Source organism: Helianthus annuus, chromosome 13 (genome assembly GCF_002127325.2).
Source record: "Helianthus annuus cultivar XRQ/B chromosome 13, HanXRQr2.0-SUNRISE, whole genome shotgun sequence".
NCBI lineage: Eukaryota > Viridiplantae > Streptophyta > Magnoliopsida > Asterales > Asteraceae > Helianthus > Helianthus annuus.
This window is the reverse complement of record NC_035445.2, coordinates 121,711,857-121,737,903: the sequence shown is the minus strand read 5'-3', so window position 1 is coordinate 121,737,903 and position 26,047 is coordinate 121,711,857. Positions and strand designations below refer to the sequence as shown.

The following is a 26,047-nucleotide window of genomic DNA, read 5'->3' as shown; positions in this document are numbered from 1 at the left end:
CCCACAAGATTGCTTCATTAAGGTTGCTCCTGTGATCGTTAGAAAAAACGGTCACACATATTGTACAACCACAAACATGGGTTCAGCATCCGCAAGCGAACCCGATTTGAAGCCGAATTGCGAAAACGGTGATGATTCGTATGCGGGATCGGCTTTCTTTCATTCTCCATCACCGAGGTCTCTACCTCTCCCTTCATTCTTCAAGAAACAAGACTCAATGGCTATGGTGGATGACGACGATGCTTTTGATGATTCCGCGACTAAACATCTATGCCGCTTGCTTCGACTTGGGTGAATGAATCTTGCTCAAGGAATTGGATTGGTGAAGGGTGTGATGATATATGTATGTAGATAACGGGGGATACAAGTAGTGTTGATGTAAAGAGTTAGATTATATGAATGTTGGATAATCAATGTTTTTTATTTTAATATTTTTATATGTTTTGTGTAATCCTTTTAATAACAAATTTGTATTTTCTTTCTTGATTATATCAAATTCGGTAATTAATACTAGCATGGTGATGGTAAGAATTTATGAACACGGAAATATCATTGATAAAACGTAGTTTATGCTTGATGGGTGTTCTTAAGGGTGGAGGGTGGAGGGTGCCGTTCCGTTTTTCCTAGTTTTTCCCGTGTGACACATCAACGTCACATCAATTTTTCGCATATTGCGCGGTGTCTCGTCCCAGTTTTCCCAAAATCTAAACTATTTTAATTTAGTTAAAACTTTAAAACCATTTATATATCTAATTTAAATGTTTTATATATAAATTAAAATAAAAGATATAGAAACAAAAAAAATAGTTTAAAAAGTATAACAAACTCAAAGGTTTATTAAAAATAAAAATCAAGTTATAAGGGGTAAAAATATAATAAATCAAGTTAAAAGGAGTAAAAATATAATAAATCAAGTTATAAAGGGGTAAATATATAATAAATAAGGGATAAAAATATATTAAATCAAATACATACACACCCATCATCTTATTCTTCATACCTTCAAACACACACACATGTCTTGTATGGAAAAAAAAAAGGGAAATGGACTGTATCACCCTAAACTATGCAAAATAGGCCAATACCACACCCAACTTTCAAGTTGGCTCCCACCACCCTCTACTCGACAACTTGGTGTCACTGTCACCCATTCGTTAAAAAAAAACACTAACTGAGTTTGTTTATTTTGCTGATGTGGCTTTTTATCTGATGTGGCAAGGTGACGTGACATTTTTTAATTATAATTAATATAAATATATATAAAACACAATACATACAATCACTTTATAAAACAATATCTTTAACTCTCCTTCTTTCTCTACCTTGAAGGAGACGGTCGGAATCCATGGCTCCGGCAAGACGGCGACGGCAAGATCGCTCCGGTTTCAAGCTTGATTTTGGGTTGTTTTTGTTGAAATCCATGGTCCCGGTTCCACTAACCCCTAAATTTATCACCACCTCCACCTTCCTCTCTCAAAACCCCCAATTAGTCGATCAATCACCGTCTCCCCGACCACCACCACGCCGCTACGACCTAACCCCGCCACCGGCAGCCCACTCTACAACGAGAACTGGCAGAACCCTAACCCTAATCTCTCATCATCATCAGCACGATTTAGGGCTAATTCATCCTCAGCAGACAATGGGGCCTGGTGGTAGTTCATAACTTCCGCCTCAGAGGCAAGACCAACAATTTTTGTGGGCGAAAGTGTGTTACCTGTAGATTTCGATGCAACAGAGAAGTTCGCTTGCTTTCTAGGTGCTTCATGAGATGCCCGTATGCTTGCATCTGGCTCTTGAGCACCAAATCTTCCAACAGCAGAGGTGGCGGTGCACAGGGGTTCTTCAGTTGGGGGGAAAACGTTACTAACACCCGAATCAAAGTAATAGGGAGCCGGATTTTATGCCAAATTAAAGAGATTCGGTTGATCAGAAGGTGTTTTTGGTGGAATTAATCCACCAATTGGTGGAAATTCGGACATTAGGGTAGAAAAGTTCAGCCGTAGTTTAAAGAGAATTTTAGAGAGAGAAAGTTAGAGAGAGAACAAATTTAGCAAAATGAAATACTTCTGATTTAAAACCTAGGATGATAAAGTGTGAGTCCACGTAGGCTATCCACCTCATCATCCCCATGACACGTAGGATTAAAAACCTAACTGAGTTAGTAATTATTTAACGAAGGGATGACAGTGACACCAAGTTGTCGAGTAGAGGGTGGTGGGAGCCAACTTGAAAGTTGGGCGTGGTATTGGCCAATTTTGCATAGTTTAGGGTGATACAGTCCATTTCCCAAAAAAAAAAAAAAAAACACTCCACTTCCCTATTGTTCGGTGAGAGGTCCTCGTTTCCCAGTGAAAAATCTTCCCCAAAACGCTTCCCCGAGCTCAACACCAAACAACCTAAGAGGTTAAAGTATGGTATTGTTGGTTACAACATTGGAAAATTTGCAACTTAAAATATATGGAACTTAATACAAGGTCTTTTGTCTGAAAAATAAATCCGTGGAGTAAATTGTCACTTTAGTCCAAATAGTTTTTTTCTCCTTTGTGTCTCTGACTTTTGAAATTTATTGGCATTTTCATCCAACCCTCTAACTCTGTAAAAAAAACCAACCTTAACTAAGGGGTATTTTTGTCACTTTAAATAGTTTTTAATTTTTCCTTTTATCCTAATTCAAAAACCCTTTAATTTAAATGCATAAAATAAAATACTAATAAATCTAATATATACATAGACTGTCACTCTTCTCCCTCCCTGTCTCTCTCTCAACACCCCAACCCTCCAGCCATCGCATCACAACCCTCCGGCCACCACCACGATGACTACAAACACCATGCCACCAGCTTTCTGCATCGCCAACCACCATTGTATATATTTTGAAAAAGTCAGATATGAAAGTCGCATGAAAAAATTTGGACTAAAGTGACATATTTCACCAAACCCTAGGGACGAAAATAGTAGCTTACTCGATGAAAAAATGAAAAATAAATAATATAAATGAAATGACCAGTTTACCCCTCATTTAAATGTATTTTTAACGATGGTTAAAACTTTGGAAGAAACTGACATGTCTTAAAAATGCCTGGTACGAAAATCGTACAAAAAAAATAATTTAGACTAAAGTGGCCTATTTCGCTAGCAGTTTACTCTATCTATACTATATTATAGAAAGACCCCTAAAATGAGGATAGTTTAGTTTTTTAAACACTATTTATTTTTTAGCCCCTAAACTTATTACACTTAAATCCCTAAGTTTTTAACAAAATTATAGATAATTAGTTACAATTCACTCATCCACAACAAACTTATATTTTTTACGTATTCTTGACATATCTTATAAACTATATTGTTTAAAAAAATCCAAAGATAGCATGGCAACCTACACATTTTTGTCAACGTTTCGGTAGTTGTCTTGTTCAATATCGACGCACAGATTAAAAGGTACAAGTCGATAATGCTTTAATGTACAAGTAATTAATTCTTGTGATCTAACGCGCCTAATCTACAAATATGGGCTCTATCAATGCAGCAGTGAATAATTGTTTTCTTTTATTTACTTTTATGTGAATGTTAACTTATTTGATTTTTCAGATTCAGTTTCATGATGAACATGCCAATTTAAACAACCTATTTGTCGAACAAGCTTCTAAGGTATTGATTTTGCTGGCTTTTAAGTATTATTTTTGCGTATATCTTTCATATTAACATGTTCGTTATGTTATTATATGTGTGTTTTATTGCAGGATGATGGTGAAAATTGTTGATATTATTTCTTATGGTACAATGTTTAGTCCATACAAGGCTAATCTTTAATGTGAATTTAGCGAAGAGGTAATTTTAAGGTTTATTTAATTTTTTTTAACTTTTGTATTCAATTTTTGTTCTTTTTAAGGATCGAAAGTTTGAGACTCAAAGGAAGAGATCCAAGAGACTCTCTGAATGGGAATGGACTGAGTTTATTAATTTAGACGATTCTGGGGACAATGACAAAGAAGAGGAATTAGAAGTTACTGTCGATTCAAGCACAAACCAGAAAACCCGATTAAAAATACCTCGAGTGTTAATTCAAAAGCGGAACAGATTTCATGCAGTCTAATATGAAATCTATCAAGTGTTTTTATGTTCATTTTCAGCTGTTATGTTTGATCTAGACGTATGAATAAAGTTTTATTTTTGGTGTTAATATAATGCAGTTATTGACCATATTAATAAAATTCAAAATAAAGTTAGTATCCTAAGTTTACAAGTCAACTAAACTTATATAAGTTAATATCCTAAAGTTGCAATAAATAAATATTGCAATTAGATATAGTTAAGCTGAAATTATAAAATATTGCAGTTATTCTTGGATATTAATCTAATAATTTGTATTTCTTAATTCAAAAATAATAAAGAAATATAATTTTATAAAAATATAATTTTATATATATATAAACGAAATTTAACAATTAAAGGTAAAGGTGTAAAACGTACTTACGAGTCAACTACTATTTTCTATTTTTTTAAAACCAAGAATTTTAAACTTAAAGTTTATTGGATGAGTACCATGTGGATATTTAAAAAAAAGTTATGAACTTTAAAGAATAAAATTATAAACTTTAACATTTAACCAACAAAATAAACTTACTTTACAATTATAACAACTTATCTTTAATTTTTTGTCATTTGATTATCATCTTTAAAAAAAACGAAACTTAACATGTGTAAAACAATTTTTTACTTTATTTATAAACAAAACATTTTGTTTTTATAAAAAAAAATTCTTTTATAAACATTTTTTTGTAACAAGTAATATAAATAAAATACTCCAGAAATTTACCATTTTTACTAGATAAATACTAAATAATGTTGCAAATTTTTAGGAATTATAAGTTCAACTATATTGTTCTAGATAATATTAGTTAGTTTCAAAAGAATTCTTTACTAACTTGACTAGATACATAGTAGATTGTGTTCCATATTTTTAGGGATTATAAGTTAAAAGTAGATTCATATAGATAAGATTAGTTAGAAACTAAAAATATGAACTTAGTATGATATAAAGTAAATAAATATATAAACTCTTAACATCCTATTTTTTTTTTATAAAAACAGTTATTGAAATTTTATAAAAATATAATTTTTTATATCTGTTAAAAACCGAAATTTAACAATTTAAGTTAAAGCTCGAAAACGTACTTGCGAGTCAAATACTATTTTTTATTTTTATAAAAACGAAAATTTCAAACTTAAAGTTTATTGGATGAGTACTATGTGGATATTTAAAAAAATTTATGAACTTTAAAGAATAAAATTATACTTTATAATTTAACCAGTAAAATAAACATACTTTACAATTATAACAACATATCTTTTATTTTTTGTCTTTTGATTATTAACTTTTATAAAAAACAAATTGTTTTGTCTTTTGATTATTACTTTTTATAAAAAAAAACAAAACTTTACATATGTGTAACACTAATGAAATATATCCAACCCAATAATATTACCATAAATATTATACGAATAAGAAAACTACCAGAAACGAGTGCCGTAATCCAAAGTGTCAACCTCGCCGCATTGCGCGGGCACCATACTAGTTTTTTTAATAAGTGAAAACTATTTGTGTTATAAGTGTAGCTTCTTTAAATACGAAATTTTAAAGTTACTCATATAATATAATATCATACTCTCTTATCATTGAATTTTAAAACTATTCCTATAAAAAGAAATAGAAACATATTTTTTTTCTTTTAAAAACATTCTCAAGTTTAACATAGTCATAGACACATAGTTACATATAGGGCTACAAACAAATCGAACGAACATGAACAAGACCTTGTTCGTGTTCGTTTGTTAAGAAATACATGTGTTTATGAACTGTTCATGAACATTTACCGAACGAGATTTTGTGTTCCTGTTCGTTTGTTAAGGAAATAAACTTGTATGTGTTCGTTTGTGTTTGTTTGTTAATTTTAAGCAAGGAACCAAAACGAACGTTAATAAACACAAATGAGCACAAACTAATTTTCATGAACAAAAATGGAAACAAACAAGCGTTCGTTAACAAAATATATAATACATTGACAATTATCAAATATTTAATTTCGGAATTTTTAAGTATTTAAATAAAATATAAAAGCTAAAAACACTAATGAACAATCGAACACAAACAAACACGTTATCGAACGTTCACGAACATAAGTGAACGAACATGACCTCTGTTCGTGTCTGTTCATTTAACTAAACGAACGAATTTTTTTGTTCGTATTTGTTTGTGTAATAAACGAACGAACACAAACGAACTTCCCGCCAAATAGTTCACAAACGGTTCGCCGAACATTTTGTTTGTTTGCAGTTGGGCAACATATTTAAAATGTAAAAACAATGTATCACTTTTCTGGCCCAAAAAGATAGATGGGCTAGATCAACAAAAAAGATAGCTGGGCCAGATCAAAGCCTAAAAAGTCCAAATCTTGAAATGGGTATTCTGGCCGATTGATCAAGGTTTCATTTCAAGGAATCAAGAACCAGCAGAAACAGGAAAAACCTGCGCAGTAGCAAGAGAAAAAAAAAAGAGGGTTTTAGAAAGATGCAGCGATTAATATCACCATCACTCATCAGGCGTACGTTGCAGAGGCAATCCCACCATTGTTACACCACTGTTGCTGCTCAAACTCAACAAGATACTCACTTTCAAAATCCCCATTTTCAACAAGAGGTATCTTTCTTCATTGGTTTATTAAATTACCCTTTTATGTTTTTATATATTATTATGCTTTGTAAGTTGACTTTGTGTGATGAAATAGGTTTTAGTGGAAGGAAGAGCTTTTTCTAGAGCTGCTATACTTAATAGACCAGCTAAACTCAATGCTGTTACTACTTCTATGGTTTGTTTTAATCTTTTCTGCTTTTCTTTTAATCTTTTTTTTGGAAAGTGTTGATAATGGGTGTAGGAGAGTGCAAATTGTTGGGTTTTAAAAGAGATCCGATTTGGAATCGGGTCAGTCGAAACCATAGTTGTCAATAGCGAGCGTAGCGATCGCTATAGCGCGCTACGTAGCGTATAGGTCTAGGCTTGCTATTAGGGTTGTAGCGATAGATAGCGATAATAGCAACGACGTATTTTATTTTTTTGTTTTTTAAATATAAATAGCAATTTAATATAGCTATAAAATAGCTGGATTTAGGTTTTTGTTAAATATACATGTGAAATAGCATATATACCAGGGTATTTTGATATAATATACATATAATTATTTTTTTTTTCTAGTGTATCGCTATTTGCTATGTAGCATATAAGTATCTTATCGTTATTTGTCGCTATTCGCCATTATCAACAATTGTCGAAACAAACAACAATGATGTCCAGACACCTGTTTCATGCGGGCCATATGAGAAGACGAAAATGGTCATATTGAAATTGGTCATATGAGAGCAAAACTATAAGACCCGTATGATGTATTTGATTGACAGTAAATGACTGATGTAACCACTGACAAAGTCATACGGCCCGTTTGAGATGGCAAAAATGGTCATATGGGTTGTATGTCAAGGAGAAATGGTCATATGGGTCGTATGAAGGCGAAAGACTTGTATGATGTATTTTTAACTGACACCACATGACCGTTGTGACCATTGGCAAAGTCACACGGCCCGTGTGACCTTTTTCGCTCAGTCATATGACCCGTGTGTGTGGTGCATTGACACAAAAGTGCTTGACATGACCACTGACGGTCATACGGCACGTATGACCATTTTCGACCTGTCATACGGCCCTGATGATGTCACTCCTTATTTCTATAGCAGGACCCTTGAAATCACATATGCGTTCTTGTATGACATAATTTTGCAAACTGAGTAATATGTGAATGATGTTTTTGAAATGTCATACGTAGGCGGGTAGGTTACAAAGACTATACGAGTCATGGGAGGATAACTCACAGATTGGATTTGTAACAATGAAGGTATTTCATGGTTATCTGAAGAGTTTTGTTTTCTTTAGAAGTTTTCTTGCTAACTAAATGTTGTTTGGATTTATTGAAGGGTAATGGTAGGGCATTTTGTTCTGGTGCGGATATGGTAACCATCTATCGTTTGCTTCAGGAAGGTGAGCGCTCTTTTTATCTTGTTTTCATTACGTGTTTATCTCTATATGTGTGTTTATATGCGGACATAAAACAGCAATCGTATGTGGATACTATGTAGGGATGAGCATTTGGTATCAAATACCGATCCCATCCCGATCCCGAAAATACTGTACCTTTTTTTTTTCGGTACCGGAAACGGTATCCACTTTTTGGCATTTTCGGTATCGGTGTTTTCGGGATCGGTACCAGTTCGGTACGGTACCGGTAAAATACCGAATTTTACCTTCAAATACCGCTACCGTACCTATACCATACCGATACCGTACCGTACCGACATATTTCGGTATCGGTACCCAGTTTTGGCGAAATTCGGGATCGGGATTTTCGGGATCGGGACGGTATCGGGACGGGATCGGGATTTTCGGGATCGGGACAGTATCGGGACGGGATCGGGATTTGCTCATCTATAATACTATGTGTGTATATAGATGAGCAAATCCCGATCCCGTCCCGATCCCGAATTTCGCCAAAAGTGGGTACTGATACCGATACCGAAATATGTCGGTACGGTAGGGTATTGGTACGGTAGCGGTATTTGAAGGTAAAATTCGGTATTTTACCGGTACCGATCCCGAAAATACCGATACCGAAAATGCCAAAAAGTGGATACCGTTTCCGGTACTGGAAAAAATTGGTACGGTATTTTCGGGATGGTATCGGGACGGGATCGGTATTTGATACCAAATGCTCATCCCTTCTCGGAAGTAATACCAAATCTCGTCAAATTCAAAAACACGTGCGAACTTTCTGATTTAACATTCTTGTTTAAGTAGTGTGCGGTTTTATGGTATCTTAAATAGGACTAAAAAAAGCTATTGTTTTTTTTATTATTATTAATTTGCTGTTTAATATATGTACAGGGAATGATGCAGCATGCAAAGAATTTTTCAGGACATTATATCAATTTATATACCTTATAGGAACATATTTGAAGCCAAATGTGAGTATCCAACTTTCTTCTATTATAAAACATTTAAAGTTGTTATATATAGATTAACGTACGCCTTCACAGTTCACACTACACATGTGAGGTATGCTGATTGACCATTGACCATTTAACAGTTGACTATATTGGATGGTATTACGATGGGTGGTGGCGCTGGCATTGCAGTTCCTGGAATGTTCCGCATTGCAACTGACAAGACCGTATGTGCACTATCTTATTTTTCGTTAGTATTAAATTGAACTGTTTCTGCTTACTTAACCTTAAACTCGTTAACGTACAACATTTTTTCATAATATACTTTAAAGTCTCCAAATTGGTACTATTGTGAACATTGTTTTATTATAATCATATAAAAATTTTCAAGCTGCAAGTTTTGGTTTTTTTTTTTTTTTTTAAATTGAACACAATGCACAGGCGTTACTGGAGAATTGTATTAAATGTATGTTTTTGTCATTTAGCTATTTTTATATGTTTAAATTAACGACCCGTCATGAATTGCAGGTTTTTGCAACTCCAGAAGTTCAAATGGGCTTCCATCCAGATGCAGGGGCTTCGTTTTTTCTTTCTCGTCTTCCTGGTTATTTAGGTGAATTTATTTCATTTTTATTCAAGATATTCCTTGAAAATTCGATAAGTATCTGTCATTTGTTATTATATATAAAATAAAAACATCCACTAAAAGTTTACTCAATTGTTTTCCATATATCGTACTTTATTTTATTTGTAAAATAAAAATATAAAAACAGTTGAATTTTGGCTGACTATTTATTATGTCTCCATCTCTGTTATTGTTATTGCAGGTGAATTCTTGGCGTTGACCGGAGAAAGACTAAATGGTCCTGAACTGGTTGCATGTGGTCTTGCTACACACTTTTCACTAAATGCAGTATGTACCCTGTTATTTTTTTTTGTTAGCAGCCATGATGTCATCATGATTATATATTGATCTCTACAGAAACTTGCGTGGATTGAAGAACGCCTTGGTCAACTAATGACGGACGACCCTTCTGTCATATCAGAGTCTCTTGCTCAATATGGTGATCTTGTTTATGTAGATAAAAACAGCCTTCTTCACAAGTAATTATTTACGTCACTCTTCATCTCATTACGGGTGGTAAAATGGGCAGGTCGGGCAGTTTGATAACACGCAAAATGTTTCATGTCAACTCATCATTTTTTTTTTTAAATTTTGTTTCAGGATTGACAGAATAGACAAATATTTTTGCCATGACACTGTTGAGGAAATAGTGGATGCTTTGGTAAGTTTCTACCTCCTTTTTATTTTAGGCAAATTGGAAAATAATAATCCCATCTTTCTGAAATTGGCCGATAATAATCCCAAGTCAGTTATTAGCCAATGATAATCCGACCTCGTCCAATTTTTTTGTAAAATAGACCGCCGTTAAAATAAGCTTAACGGATTTAAGTTTTTTTCCGAATTACAAACCGATGTTTTAGGGCTTTTGATCAGAACGAGGATACGAGTCGATTGATGTAAAACTTACCTCGAAATTGTGTTCGAAATGGCTTGAATTTTTTTGTTAATTGGAAGTTAAACACCCGAATTGAAGCACCGTTTTCGTGGGTTGGGGGCAGTATTTTGAGGTAAGTTTTACATCAATCGACTCGTATCCTCGTTCTGATCAAAAGCCCTAAAACATCGGTTTGTAATTCGGAAAAAAACTTACCTCCGTTAAGCTATTTTAACGGCGGACTATTTTACAAAAAAATTGGACGAGGTCGGATTATTATTGGCTAATAACTGACTTGGGATTATTATCGGCCAATTTCATAAAGATGGGATTATTATTTTCCAATTTGCCTTATTTTTATCTTGCATGGTTATGATTAGGCATTAATATTATCTACCGATAACCCGTTCTGCTAATTTGTTAAAATAGTTTTTAACTACAAATGCGTAGTTTTAACTTGTGCCGTTATTGGGCAGAAAGCAGGAGAATCACATGATGAGTTGTGTTCAACTGCTCTAAAGAAACTAAAGGAAGCCTCTCCTTTGAGCTTAAAGATCACTTTGCAATCTGTGAGTGCATTTTTTTCACGTTTTATGTGTGCGCGTATATATATATATATATATGTATATGTGTATGTATTTCCAAATCAAGCCATGCAATTTAAGGTGGTGAAATGCAGATAAGGGAAGGTAGATTCCAACCTCTTGATCAGTGTTTGGCCCGTGAATATCGGACATCGTTGCATTGCATTTCCAAACAAGTTTCTGGAGACTTTTGTGAGGTAGGACCTGATCCTACAAGATATCATTTTTTTAATAAAGCACTTGTACGTATTACATAATGCATTTTTATTTATTTAATTAACTTTTTTTTGATACATTGTCGTAGGGTATTCGTGCAAGACTAGTTGATAAGGATTTTGCCCCAAAGGTACGAACACCTTTGCGTTTTTTTTAACGCTTCTTGGTAGTGGTGGCAGTTTCGACCCATTTACTTATGATAATGGGTCAATTCAGGTTATGTTTGATCTGTATAATGGGTCAAACAAGTGAAGTAAAATATAGAGTAAACTGCCAAAATGGTCCCTGAGGTTTGGTCACTTTTGCCACTTTAGTCCAAAACTCAAACCTTTTGAATCTGGGTCCCTGTGATTTCAATTTTGTTGCCATTTTCATCCAAAAGCAAAATCTGTTCAGATTTTTCAGTTAACATTCAGTTTTTTTGTCTTTTTTCTCTCTTTGAATGAAGGGCAAAATGGTCAAAGTTTTTTAATTTGTTATAATAAAACGTTAAAAAGACCATTTTGCCCTTCGTTAAAAAGGAGGAAAAAAGACAAAAAACTGGATTTTAACTGAAAAATCTGACCAAATTTTGATTTTGGATGAAAATGGCAACAAAATTGAAACCACAGGGACCTAGATTCAGAATGTTTGAGTTTTGGACTAAAGTGGCAAAAGTGACCAAACCTCGGGGACCATTTTGACAGTTTACTCTAAAATATATAAGGTAAAGGGGAACATATCAAACAATTCGAAAGTCACCCAAATTGTATTTTTAGGGCAAACTACTAGAATGTGTAACTTGACCCGTTATCAATCCGCCCATTTTACCACTTTTGAATATGACTACGAGATCAGAGGTGTTTCAAGAAAAATGTAAAAATGTTTATGTTCTTTTCTTGTATTTGGCAGTGGGATACTCCAAGCTTGGAAGCAGTAACCAAAGACATGGTTGACTTGTATTTTGCGCCGCTTCCTATTTCCGAGCCCGAACTCAACTTACCTACCGCTCTAAGAGAACCTTTCATGTGAACGTCGTGGCGTAGGTCCCGTTCATTCTTCTTTTGCCTTTGCAGTGCACCTTCCATAAAAAAGTTCAACAAGTTTTTTGTTGGCAAAATATAATTGTCACCATTACTACTGATAAATTTGGATCCGATAGCTTTTTGAGCACTATAGACATGTAATTTGGTTAAAGCTATGATTGATAGTGCCAATGTATGTTTAGACTTTTAGTTTTTATCAAATGCAAGTGAAATTAGGTTCTATTATGGTTGCCAATTGTGTGTTGGGTTGAATTGTGAAATACAAACACGAGCAATTTATTATTCGTATCAAAGATATCCGGTAATACTTAAAAGTCATATAATAACGTCGTTTAACTCACTAGTCTATACGAGGCAAAGCGGTTGTAAGCAAACATGTTCCCCTGGGTAGGCTAACTAAGAATCGTGAAAAGAAAATGATCCTTGTTGATTATTAGCATTACACAAAAGAAGTCAATCCTAGATACTAATACAAGTTCTTTGCATAAAGTTTTATGTTTTTTATCCAGCTGAAAAATGGGGTCTGGTTAATTGTACAATTAAAGTAATGATGGGGGTGATGCCATGTTTAATTATATAAGGTTAAACTAGTGAACTTTAACATGATTCCTTTATTAGCCATGTCTAGCATTTTCTTCAAAGCAGGGTTTGAAGGTTTTTCAAAAGGTATCCAAACTCCCAATAACGGTTCAGTGATCTTGCATCTGTTTTATGCGAACGATGCTCTTATTGGGGGAGTGGGATAGGGGAAACGTGAATAACGTGGCTAGATGTCTCATATTTTTTTATCTTTGTTCGGGCCTTAAAATTAACCTTCATAAATCGAACTTAAATGGGTTGGGGGTGGAGAACGGTGAGGTCATGGATATGGCTAATGTGATTGGGTGCAATACTGATAACATTTGTTTACCTACTTGGGTATCACGGTGGGAGCCAACATGAATAGAATCAGTAATTGGGTTTCAATTGTTGAAATTTTCGATAAAAGATTATCGGTTTGGAAAGCTAAAACTTTGTCCATAAGGGGAGACTTACTTTGATAAACTCTGTTCTGGAGAGTCTCCCTTTATATTACTTTTCTTTATATAAAGCCCCGGTTGGTATAATTAATACTCTTGAAGCTAAGATAAGAAAGTTTCTTTGGGCGGGTAATGGTGAGAATAGCAAAATGAATTGGGTGGCTTGGGATTGGGTCACATGGCTCAAGAAAAGGGGGGGGGGGGTGATGGGAATAAACAAACTCAAAGAAGTCAATGAGGCGCTTCTCTATAAGTGGGGATGGAGATATAGGGTCGAAAGTCAAAGTCTATGGAGGAGAGTGGTGGAAACGTGTCATAGTAAAAACAATCAAAGAAGCTTCTTCCCTTTAAACGATAGGTATGCGGGATGCTGGAATAACATTGTGAAACTAATATCCAAATTGAAATTAAACGGGAAAGGAATTAATCGGGTTATTATGGGTAAAGTGGGGAATGGGGTGGATGTTCGTTTTTGGCTAGATCCCTGGATGGGTAATCTTCCGTTCGTGGAAAGATGACCACATCTGTTTGTTTTGGAAACATATCTTGCAGGGTTTCAGAGAGAATTGAATTGGATCAAGGTAGTGGAGTTTATACTTGGAATTGGGTTAAACAACCCGAGTCGAATGCGAAGCTTAAGGAATGGCAGTAATGTAAAGAAGCGATTAACATGGTTATATTGTCAAACGATAGGGACTCATGGATTTGGATCATTGACAGACAGCATGGCTTCTCGGTGAATTCAGTTAAAAAGACTTAAATCTCTGATAGGGGTAACAGCAACCTTCCAAATTTCAAGTGGTGCAAATGGGTTCCTATTAAATGTAATATCATGGCTTCCAGAGGTAATTTGGATAGGCTCGCAACCAGAGTAAACTTGAGAAGAAGGAACGTGGAGATTTCATCAGTATGTGTCATTTCTGCGACGAGTATGAGGAATCTGTGGATCATTTGTTCACAGCTTGTCTTGTCTGGTGCTATTAGGGTGTGAACGGCTATCAGTGTTTGGTGCAAAATTCCTCCGATATACGCTTTCGAATTCAAAATTCTTTTAAGGAGGGGAAAGGCGAAGAAGATCATGAGTGGGCTGGTCATTATCTCATGTTGGTGTATGTGGAAAAGCATCAATGATTTGGTTTTCAAGCAGACCAGGAGAAGCACACAAGATTTATTGATAGAGATTAAATCGAGAGGTTTTGAGTGGTTGAATTATAGATCATCATGTAGATATTTAAGTTGGAAGGAGTGGTGCAAATAACCCATGTATATGTTGTAATTGGTCCTTTGCACGTCTGGGTCGAGGGCGTTTGTTTGTTGGTCTTCGTCTGTTTGGGTCGGAGGTTTGTTTTTATGAAGTTTAATTTTCAAAAAAAAAAAAACCTAAAATTTTACTATAATTGCTTCGTGTTTGTATTGTTGTATTCCATTAGTCAATTTACTTATCGACTATTGTTGATTTTATCTATATGTATGTTATATCACCACGCCTCATTCCATCGCTGATTTCTATAGTAAGTACCTCAAAGATTAGCAAAACAAATTCTTTCAGATGATGATGGATTGAGTCTAATCGGCGTTCGTTTGAGTCGGTTCCCTACTTTTTAGTGTTACCCTCCCCTTGCCGAATAAACTATCATTATATAAGACCATGTGTAATATAGTTAAACACCATTGGCCAGTTATTGGAGGGTGCCAATTAAGTCCATCACCAAAGGAATAACGGGCATCAAGGGAGCAAGGAATGGCATCCAATCCACTACACACAAGCCAATCACATCTTTTTTATTTTATTTTTTGTTAAACTACTACACTAGTTATTGTCATTGCCTACATGGCAGTGACGTGGTAGCAGTTATTGTACTTTTTAGTTATTCCACTACAGAAATTCATAGATGCGCAAATGCCTCCACAAATCAAGCTTCTACTTGACATTTGGATGTAAAAGTTTATATAAGTTATTGTTCAAATAACAACTATACTTGTTGCAAGGGTATACAAGAATTATAACAACATATGTAAGATGACAACATTAAGCAGCACTTAAGCAGTTCTCCCAGGTACCATATTTGGAGCTGAAGGTACCACCACCTCTTTGCTGAGCGTAATCCGACATAACAGCCGCAGCACAAGCATCCCAAGTCCTTGCAATGTCTTTAAGTGACATAGGTTGTGAAAGACTTCTCAGAGAAATACTAAATCTTGATTTGGTTTTCGTTGATATATCCTCAAACTCCTTGCTGTAATATAAGCAAACCAAGCATGTCAAAAGACTAAAATACCCTTTACTATTGTAGCAAAAGTAATACCATGAATGACGTTAAAAGGTCAAACAAACATGACTCCTCACCTGACTTCGGCCGGAAACTTGTCCAAGAGTATTGGGGAACAACTTGGGTAATTTGCAGGAACAAGCAATCTTAATGGTTGTATAGGCGACTGCACAGTAAATAAAATAATATATATAAGCCAGGGGAACATGAGAAGGGTATAACATATAACCAACATAACATATGTATGATGAATTTACGCACCATTTGGGCAGAAGCATACTGTGACTTCAAGTTTGGACCAAGAGCTACAGCACTGAAGGAGCATGTAATCACGGTTCCATCTCCACCGTCTGAAACTGAAGAGGCTGCAGCCGGATCAACATCCTCCTCACTAATAGATACCACAGTATCAATGAGCCCCCGGTTTATCTCCTTTATTTCTTCCAACAGGGCATGATTAGACTGTAACACAAGACACAATGACAAAAAAAAACTTAATTTCAAGCTTCCAATTTATCTTATAGAAAATTAAAGGAAAGGAAAATGTGGGTTTCGTTTATGCCATATCTGACTGAAGACCGTCTGGATGACAAAAACGCCCTTAAAAATTAAAGGATACTTATACCACTAGTGAGGTATCAACATCTTATAGGTCAAAATTGCTTGTAAAACCAGGCCTTATTAATTATTTCGAAGTTAAAGAAATACAATAATTACAACACTTGTTTGTCACATACTTCCAAAAGAGACAAAACAACTATTTTAAATCAGGGGCATTTTTGTCATATTAATATTTTCAGTAAGCTTTTATCCCAAAACATAGTACCTCGATCCGGGGCCTTTTGTTGGAAGAAGATGCAGTTGAATCCAGTTCAGAAGTCTCAGAATGCTTAAAACTATCATTCACACTGCCAGCAGATGATGCGACATTTAACGGCATTGCACTTGTAAACCGTTTCATTTTCCGCGTGCCATTTGCTCCATCTTGAGTGACAAAATTTCTTGCCTGAAGACGACATTTTGTCATGGCAACCAAATCCTCACCAACTGCAGCTCTCGACCCGTTACCAGGTGCGGACCCCGCAATCCTATCAATCATACTCACAACGGAGCCAATGTCTCCAACTGAAGCACTCAATGCTTTTGGTGACATTGATTTTACCTATAAAGAAATGAATTAAAATATGTTAGTCCGAGAGTTTTACATTATGAAAGAAGTATCTTAAACACACCCCCTAAGAGTCTAGGTGGCAATTTCAACTCATTTGGGTTATGTTTCATCTTAAACGTGTCAAACAAGAAATTATAGCTTAACGTACATACTACGTTTTAAATCTTTTAATTAAAAGGTATATCTAATAATTATTGTAATAATACTATTCTTCTAATCATAAGTAACTCGTTAATTGTTTATAAAGTGTGAAAGTCACTTAATATAACAAAGTTTCATAACCGTTTCATGTAGGTCACTAAAGTTTAGTATTGTTCCACTATCAACCTTTTCATAAATAGGTAGATTGATTGAGTGACAATGTGACATAAATCACAATTATGTAACTTAGTTACAATTTAGTATTTTATTTTTAGATTTTTACTGGAAACCAGCTACTTCAAGTTAAACTTGAAAAAAGAAGTCACTATACAGTAATAAATTATATTATATGTACTAGAAATATGCTATTTTGTCACATCAACCAACTTTGGCCCCTCAACTTTGGCATTAACCAACTTTGGCCTTTCAACTTTAGTAATGACAAGTTTAGCCCCTTAACTAAAACTTTAGCCCCTCAACTTTATAATGACATGTTTAGCCCCTTAACTACATCAAACAACTTTAGCCCCTTAACTAAAACAACTTTAGTCCCTCAACTTTAATTATGACATGTTTAGCCACTCAACTTTACTAATGAGTAATGACAATTTTAAGCCCCTTATCTAAAACATCAAACAACTTTAACTACCGCGATTTGTTTATTTTTATCTACATTTCGAACCCGCTGGAGAGCGCGGGTGGTAACCCACTAGTTTTCATAAATATGTCATGTAGATCACTCAGTTAAACCAGGCATGAAAACTTTTACAAAACAATGGAACAATACAAACCTTGAGTGACCTAAATGAAATAGTGATAAACTTGGTTACAGTTGGGTGATATCTTGCTATTTGTATAACATTTAGAAATTGGACTAGAAATCGGTCACAACCCATTTGTTCTGTATGAAAAATTATCCCGTTTAACCCAGGGATTGTTTTAAGTCATTAACCAGTGCCAACCTGCCCAACTTACCACATCTACTAGGGTGTATATTATCATATGAGCATGTGCAATTTCTAAACTAACCACTTTGAGTAGGCGCTCTAGAGGCTGTTCTGCAACAGGTTTTCCAGATCCAATTGATGCAACGGCACCATGGTTTCCATCTGGACTGGTGAACTCTGCAAGTAAAGGGGATGCAGATATTCCAGGTGTACCAATAGCAAGAGATTGAGTAGGTAAGACTGCTGAAGACGGTTGTTGATGTCCAATATTTCCGACGTTGGATAATGACGGAACACCATTTATTAACTCCCCTGGGATAGGAGATGCAGAGGAGGTTGAAGGAGAAGGTACAGTAAATGGTGAGCTGGCAGATTTGAGCATGTTTGACTGGTCAATCTGAGGAGATGCATGCTGTGACATCTGTGGAGAAGCAGACGAGAGGAGTTGAGGAGAAAACGGAGCACCTGGTTTCAACTGTTGGTGATAAGCAGAACGTTGGGCATGATGCTGCTGAAATGCACCTGCTTTCACGTTTATCTGCTGTCTAAGTTTTACGTCACTGCCATCGTTCATCTGATGAAGCTGAGATAACTGGTTTCCTTGCATCTGTCCGTTTGGTTGCTGCTGCTTTGCTTGTTGGTGAAACTGCTGTTGTTGCTGCTGTTGCATGAATTGCTGTTTCTGCAGAAACTGTTGCTGCATTTGGCGCTGTTGAAACTGTTTCAGTTGCTGGCTTTGAAGCAGTTGTTCTTGTTTAATATGCTGATGCTGAAGCATATTTGTGTTAGCCTGTAGTGACATTGGGTTTATGTTTACTTGTTGGGGCCCACTAGAGATCGGCTGTAAAGAGTTCATACTGCTATTTTGACCCGGGTCAAGATTTGAACCGGGCTGTATGGGGTTCATCATGTTCTGTTGAACATTCGAACCGCCTGACAGAGAAGGCACATTACTTTGCTGCAGATTTCCCATATTATTTGGTTGCATTGCTGCCATAGAACCACCCTGTAGATTCATCTGAGTTTCTTGTGATTGCACTTGTGTCAATTGAGAATGTGTTTGTTGTGATTGCTGCATAGATTGCATGTGTGCTGGCGGAAGTGCTTGTGCTTGCTGCTGTGGGCCCACAGGTTTCCGCCTATTTGAGTTGATGACCTGAATAATCTGCTTCTCATAAGTACCCAGCTTGTCTTTATAATTAGGCAATATGCTATTCTTAGGGATTTGTAAGAATTGCATGTAACGCTCCAACATATTTTTAAACACTTTCAGCTTCTCAAGTTGCTCATTTTTTGGTTGCTGAGGAAGAGAATCGTACTGCACAGAGAAAAGTTCATTAAACTAAGATAGGTGAAGTTTGCCTTTGGCAGTATGCTTTTGAAATGATTATAAGTGTTTTTTTTAATCTAAAAAGGGATTTTGAATTTTGATAAGACCTACTAACTTACCTGCTGCAATTTGCCAATAATTTTCTGGTGCATGTCATTCAAATCTAATAGATACAGGTCCTTCATAGCTTTAATCTGCAATAAGAAGAAAAAGTCATAAAAAATGTTTTAAAAAATACATGATTCACATTTAGTTGCTTATCTATAATATCAATGCTATTCAAAATAGAACAATATTAACTGCAAAAACCTTGTATAAAAAAGAGAACGACAACACTAAAACGATTACAAGCAAAAACAACGTCTATGCTCTTGACATTTGATTAACAATTTAAAATTGGTTACAACTTTTTTGCTCAGATACTTGATAATTGAAACCAATGCGAAATAAGCAAAAGTTAAAAACTAAACTTCGTTAAAACAATAATGATGATTTTGTAGAAATGTAATACACAGCACCTTTTGATACACTTCCTCTTGCCAATCTCCACCATTTGAATTGCCTGTCTGAGCTGTCGAATCTAGTGATGCTACAAAAGAGTTAGAAGCTGCATGTGTTAGTTCATTATTAAATATAAAATAATAATATTAAAAAATAAACAAACATATAATAAGTTAATAACCCTACTTGATGATGCCTCTGGCATAGCTCTCTGTTGCTGAAATAGCTGTTTCTGCTGATCAATCACATTTTGCTGCTGAAAAACACCTGAAGTTGGAAGCCTTTGTTGCATATCGCGTTGCAGCAGATTCGGCTGTTGTTGCATACCCACCTGCTGCTGCTGAGACTGCATATGTGGCATCACCGGCTGCTGTAACTGTGTTAGTGGTTGTTGAACTTGTGTCGGCAACAAAGTTGCTGAATTCTGATGATTCTGTTGCTGCATTGGCATACTAGATTGTAGCATTTGTTGCACTGAATGTTGATTGGTCTGCATGTTGGAGTTACCAGATTGTTGTTGTTGCATGCTAGAAAGATTGTTATGTTGACCAATTAACTGTTGTGGCTGCTGTACACTCGAAAGCTTATTTTGCTGACCCATCAACCTCTGCTGTTGCTGCATGTCAGAGTAGTTATTCTGTTGCCCTATGAGCTGGTTTTGTTGCAAGTTTGTAGCATTTGCCTGTTGCCCCATTGGATTCTGCTGTGTTGGTTGTACTTGTTGCTGCCGTTGTCTTAAAACCGATTGCTGATGATTCATTAAAGGTTGTGACGACTGTGGTACACCAGGCTGTTGATTTTGTACAACTGAAGAGAGAGAAGATGTCGGCACCATTGCCGGTTGCATAACAGATTGTTGATGACCTGGCTGTAACAGATTCTGTTGCGGAATGTGCGATTGCATTTGTGATTGCAAAGGCTGCTGGAGTGTCTGCTTTGCCATTTGATGCAACTTCTGCTGATAAAGATAATTTTGCGTTTGTTGTTGCTGCTGCTGTTGCTGTTGCTGTTGCTGTTGGGGAGCAAGTTGTTGTCGTCCTTGTATCTGCTGCCGTTGATTTGCAAAATTACCGGGACCCATTGTATTCCCGACAGCATTTTGTTGAACACCAGACATGTTTTGTATGTTCTGCAAGTTCGAATTCTGACCAGCAACGTTTCCCATGGTGGATTGCTGTAAACCGCTGCCAGGTGGCAATGCAGATTGCATTCCAGCTGAAACAATATTACTATGCATGCTCTGAGACATCATTTGTTGTCCTGATTGAATATTATTAGATGGTGCGGAAATAGGAAGTTGCTGTCCTTGCTGCATCACTTGAGAACCTATGCATTTGGAAATAAACTTATTCCTAACAAAATCATATTTGTAAATCTTGTGGCATAACAATGAATGATAGCGTGTTATGAAGTACCTAGATCTGATGGGTTTACACTATTAGCGGCAGAGCTTGACTGCATGGCGTCTGGCATGGAATTCTGTGATCTATTTTCCATGGTCAACATCTTCAAAGATATCTTTCGCAGATAATCAGACTGCAAACCAGTAAATTATATGATTTTTAGGCCCCACAATACCTTATGGTATGGAGAAAAAAAATGACATCAGTTATACAAATATATTAATTAGCAACACTTTTATGCATGATGAAGTTATACCTCAAGCTTTGGAGGATTTGGAAAAAAAAATGATTTTTTTACTTTTGGCCCAAAATCTTTTCATCTTTTGCAATTTTAATGCACAAAATTTGTTTTTCTAATTTAACCGAAAACTTTTCATTATTTGCAATTCATCCTCACAACTTTTTTACTTTCAACTTTGGTCCCCTGTACTTTTCATCTTTCGCACATTTTCGTATCGTTCTAAACTTTGCAAGTTAACACGGCACAACGTGCGTGTGTGGTTCAACGTTTTTATGTTTCGCCCAAAATTTTGCGAGTTAACACGGCGCAACGTGCATGTGTGGTTCAACATATTTACGTCTATTTTTTAAGTCTATTTTTTCCTGTTTGACAGGTTCGTCGCAACTCGCGGGTCCTAGATCGACTCCGTGTTGGTGGTCGCTAGTGGTGGTGATGCAGTTTCGCGTGCGATCAAATGGCTCAAAAGCGTAATGATTAATCAAAGACGATAAACGAACCAAAGGTTCAAGAACAACGTTCTTTTCTATTAAAATTCAATCAAAACTAACTAAACAATAACCCTAGAGATCCTATTTATATGTATATATATATATATATAGAGGAAGGTTAACGTACATTACGGCTTAACGTACTTCACGTACGACAGGTAATTACGCACGTTCATTTTAAAATCACGCACGTTATAACTCAAAAATCCAAAATCACGCATGTTGAAACACAATAATTACGCATATTGAAAACATTAATCACGCATGTTATAGAACAAATCACGCACGTTGTTGTACGTGAAGTACGTTAAGCCATAATGTACGATATACTTTTTCTATATATATATATATAATACATTATACACACACACATAGCATAAAGAAGACGGCAAACCTGGCTTGTGGCCGCGGTATAAATCTTCTCTTCAAACCTCACAGCTATTTTCTTAAGTTCCTGTAGTCCCTCATTCCCAGAGAATGGAAGATGCCTCTTCAAGGTATCCATTCTACACATGATCAACTTGTGTCAGCCAAAATGATGTATATATTAGCAATAAGTTCAGCTTGTACACATCTTTTTACAAATTAAAAGAATGCAGAGAAACAGTCGCATCAAGCAATTGACACTCAAGGAGGTCAGCAATCAGCATAATAAAATTCTTGTAAGTATAAGAATATAGCAAGTACACACATCTTGTTCACGATCCTTTGTCGTGAATCTGCTTGCAGCTGAGCCCTCCAATCACCAGATTCCATGGAGGGGTCAACAACACCGCTACTTGCACCTTGAGTAGGCCTCCAATTATTCGAATCCATCTTCTATTCAATGATCGATTGCAATCCTAATACGACAGCCAAAAAAATTAACAATAAGAAATAATTTAGTAAAGATGAATGTTCCTTCTTTGCACAAGTACAATTTACTGATACACAGTGTTAACACATGCAGTCAATCAGTCGTTCCATTACTAGAAGGCATTGAAACCTATTACTGCGGCTTATTTACTTGCATAAAACTATTATTTATTAAATTGAAAAATCAGTGCAATGAAGATACAAAGGGACTAGGGTGCACAAATTGGTCAAAATTTGCGTTTGAGCAAGCAAAATAAGTTGTGTTTAAAACATATTAGTCATCATAATAGACAAGTGAACATACACTTAACCTTAGCAGACAAAATTACATGGATGTTTGATGTTTCAAATGTACTAACTAATGCCTGACTATTTGGCTTATCATATGAAGCATGAACCTGTTTAAGTTTAAGGAACGCCAAAAAAAAGTTGTATAAATGCCATGTTACTGTCACAGCATATGACTTATTTGTGTACATAGAAACTGCTCGAAGAAAAGAGTTACAATTTTGATTTGAGATGTACAAAAAGTAAGTATCCAGATAGCAACCACTCACTTTATCATCTTGAGTTCAAGTTTCAAGTATTCCAATGCTTCCAAGTTCCAACACCAGAAAAAAGATATGAAACACAAATACTTGGACATCTTAACCATATAGCAACACAAAATGCAATATTCTAATTCAGGCTTTCGAAGTAATTAAGGTTACGATGAGGTTTTTTTCTCTCATCTCCTACCAATCTAATTCATGTATACTGGTCCCACCTTCTCTAACTATCATCTTCTTTATCATGAGTTTCATGAATATTCTCCTTCCTATATTTTTATTTTGGATTTTAATAACCATAACCTTAAAGGGCTATGATTAAGAGGTAGTTTTCCATTACAACTATAAGATGGTTCATTGTAACAAATGCTTTCATCCAATCACATTCATCCTCCTCTTAACTCTGAAGCAACTATCATCCCGTAAATCAATCCAGTGGCTGGAAGTCACACTCTTAACGATACTTTTTTACAACTGTGGTTATCGTACTTTTGTACTTGTTAACTTTCTTATTGCTTCAAAGCAGCCTCTCTATCCTTACAGAAGTAAGGCTTTGCCACAGTTTTACTACATAAATGATCAAACATATCATGGATCTATGTCTGTGTAAGCCACAAATAAGTACTTTCCAAATATATCAAACACAAAAGCCAGGTAACACATCCACTTCCAATTCAAGTTGCTCCTCGAATCCTACACTTTGAACTTCGAAATCGATATTCATGATAACTAATGTAGATAAACATTCCATACATAACTAGTAACCTAAAATCAAATCAGCATCAATTTAACATAAAAATCAACTCAACTTTTCAATCAACAATAACACGATTTAACAGATTAACACAGTTATAAACTTATAATCGTGCATAAAAGTGATCAACAAAAGCCTATATACGACACAGATGTCTAATTCTCGGAGCTAGGGTTTCGGTAATCGTTATTCTCCGTTTCTATCTGAAATTAAAACTACAAGCATTTAAAAGTAAACGATCGAGTGTACGGAATTGAACCGGATTGTGTGTGTGATCGGATGCTCGGAGTTAAGTAGAGTTACCGGAGACCGGAGATATGAACGGTGATCGGAAATTTGACGAGACGGCGATCGGAATCGGTTGGAAGACAGAAATTGGGATTTTGAGATTACTTAACAATGCATACAAACGAAGCACTATATATAATTATTATAGTCATTAGTCAACCTAACAAATCTAAATTTTTAGTAATTCAAAAATAATGCCAATAATCCATAAAACAATTGGATTGGGAGGTGGAAAGGTTTACCCACTGGTTTATGTCCGGTAGGTCTTAGGGTCGAATCTTACGGGGGGTGAACTGTGGCACCGGTTCAAACTGGCAATAATATGCAAACCGCGGGATTCCTACTCGAGACCTAGGTGATCAAAGGCCAAAGGCCTAACCAGGTGATCTAGCCATTCAAAAATAATAATGATTATAAACCATGGGTTGAACAATTGCTGTGGATAACCCGTTGGACATAGACAAAGACATGTTGGTTCTATGCGCAAGCATTATGTCACGGAGTAAACTTCTGACTCACGTGTAGCAACTTAGACTTGATCTAAGTTAAGCTATGTGCCCCAACGATGTCGTGTTTTGAGTGATTCAAGTGATGGTTGCAAGTTGTGTATACAAAGAAACAACTTAGTATTGATTACAAGATGTTTACAAAGGAGAGTTTACAAGTACAAGTGTGGTAACTTGCTAAGATGTTGGGTGATCTCCAAATGAGACCCCATCACCTATTTATACTAGTCTTAAGCTAGTTCTAGAGAATTCTTTATCTAGAGATTTCCTTACATAATATCTTGGATATTTCTAGGCTAATTTTTATGGGTTATTCTAGAGAATTCCATGGCCTAGAATGACCTAGATGATCCTTGCATCATCCTTGAAAGTTCCAGCGATCTTCCAGCCTATTCTAGCCCCTTCAAAGCTGATCTAGAATGTTCCGATGGTGTCGAGAAGTTCCAGCAACTGGTAGGCCATTCCGGAAACTTCCGGGCAGCCCTAGACACCTCTTTAGTGTTCCGGAATCTTCCGGAACTTGCGAAAAAAGTTTTGTATTTAGGCGGATCGTGACATTCTCCCCCACCTAAATTCACGACGCCCTCGTCGTGTCGCTTACGTGGTCTTTTCTTTGTTCTCACGATCTGCATGGCGGATAAGGTTTTGCCTCGGTGCCTTGTATCCGTCTCCATGGGTGCCGTGTGAACCTCCTTGTCCTTGATGAGGTACAAGGTGTTGAGGAATGCATCGGGGATGGCGTTGGACCTATTGAAAAAAGCCAACCCGAGCACAATTTTGTAGTCATCCATGGGAACGACTGAGAAAGTAATTTTGCCCTTCCATGTCCCGATCTTGGCTTTGGCGTCATAGGTTACGCCTTCGATTGACTTAGGTTCCCCGCCAACAGCCTTCATCATTAGTCCTTCTTTGGAAGTGATCCGCAAACCAAGTCTTTTGGCCTCGTCCCGGGTAATAAAATTGTGACTGGCTCCGGTATCGATTAAGGCTTTTGCTTGTTCTCCGTTAATCTCAAGAGTTACGAACCGAAGACCTTTTGGCTCTCCATTTGAATGACTAACCTTGGCTTTTCTTGAGGGGTCCTGAACCATTTTTAACGGCTTCCTTTGGGTTAAACTTAAAGCATTGAGGACTTGAAGTTGCATTGCCCCTAGACGAGCCTCCTCGCTACCCTCAGCTTCATCATCTTCAGTCCTAATGAGGGCTGTTAACT

The 26,047-nt window shown here is 36.0% G+C and overlaps 2 protein-coding genes across 5 annotated transcripts; one reads left to right on the top strand and one right to left on the bottom strand.

Moving 5' to 3' along the window:
* Positions 1-6,490: 6,490 nt before the first annotated feature.
* On the top strand, positions 6,491-12,594 carry LOC110899139 (3-hydroxyisobutyryl-CoA hydrolase-like protein 2, mitochondrial). The gene is made up of 14 exons (XM_022146019.2): positions 6,491-6,700; positions 6,789-6,869; positions 7,878-7,946; positions 8,026-8,089; positions 8,990-9,069; positions 9,192-9,275; positions 9,577-9,661; positions 9,876-9,961; positions 10,031-10,152; positions 10,274-10,334; positions 11,024-11,116; positions 11,227-11,328; positions 11,436-11,477; positions 12,239-12,594. Exons 1-14 carry the CDS (start codon positions 6,572-6,574, stop codon positions 12,356-12,358), a joined length of 1,218 nt encoding a protein of 405 aa, XP_022001711.1. The 5' UTR covers positions 6,491-6,571; the 3' UTR covers positions 12,359-12,594.
* Positions 12,595-15,292: 2,698 nt separating this feature from the next.
* LOC110899138 (mediator of RNA polymerase II transcription subunit 15a) lies at positions 15,293-25,025 on the bottom strand. Of its 4 annotated transcripts, none has more exons than XM_022146017.2 (12): positions 23,296-25,025; positions 22,575-22,725; positions 22,278-22,389; positions 21,167-21,287; positions 19,938-21,077; positions 19,769-19,839; positions 19,370-19,444; positions 18,003-19,238; positions 16,488-16,823; positions 15,923-16,123; positions 15,739-15,827; positions 15,293-15,628 (listed from the first exon to the last, which is right to left on the bottom strand). In XM_022146017.2, exons 2-12 carry the CDS (start codon positions 22,697-22,699, stop codon positions 15,421-15,423), a joined length of 3,714 nt encoding a protein of 1,237 aa, XP_022001709.1. In that variant the 5' UTR covers positions 22,700-22,725; positions 23,296-25,025; the 3' UTR covers positions 15,293-15,420. The 4 variants fall into 4 exon arrangements, with proteins under 4 accessions (XP_022001709.1, XP_022001707.1, XP_022001710.1 ...); XM_022146015.2 differs by having other exon boundaries at positions 24,351-24,458; XM_022146018.2 differs by having other exon boundaries at positions 24,344-24,451.
* Positions 25,026-26,047: the final 1,022 nt, after the last annotated feature.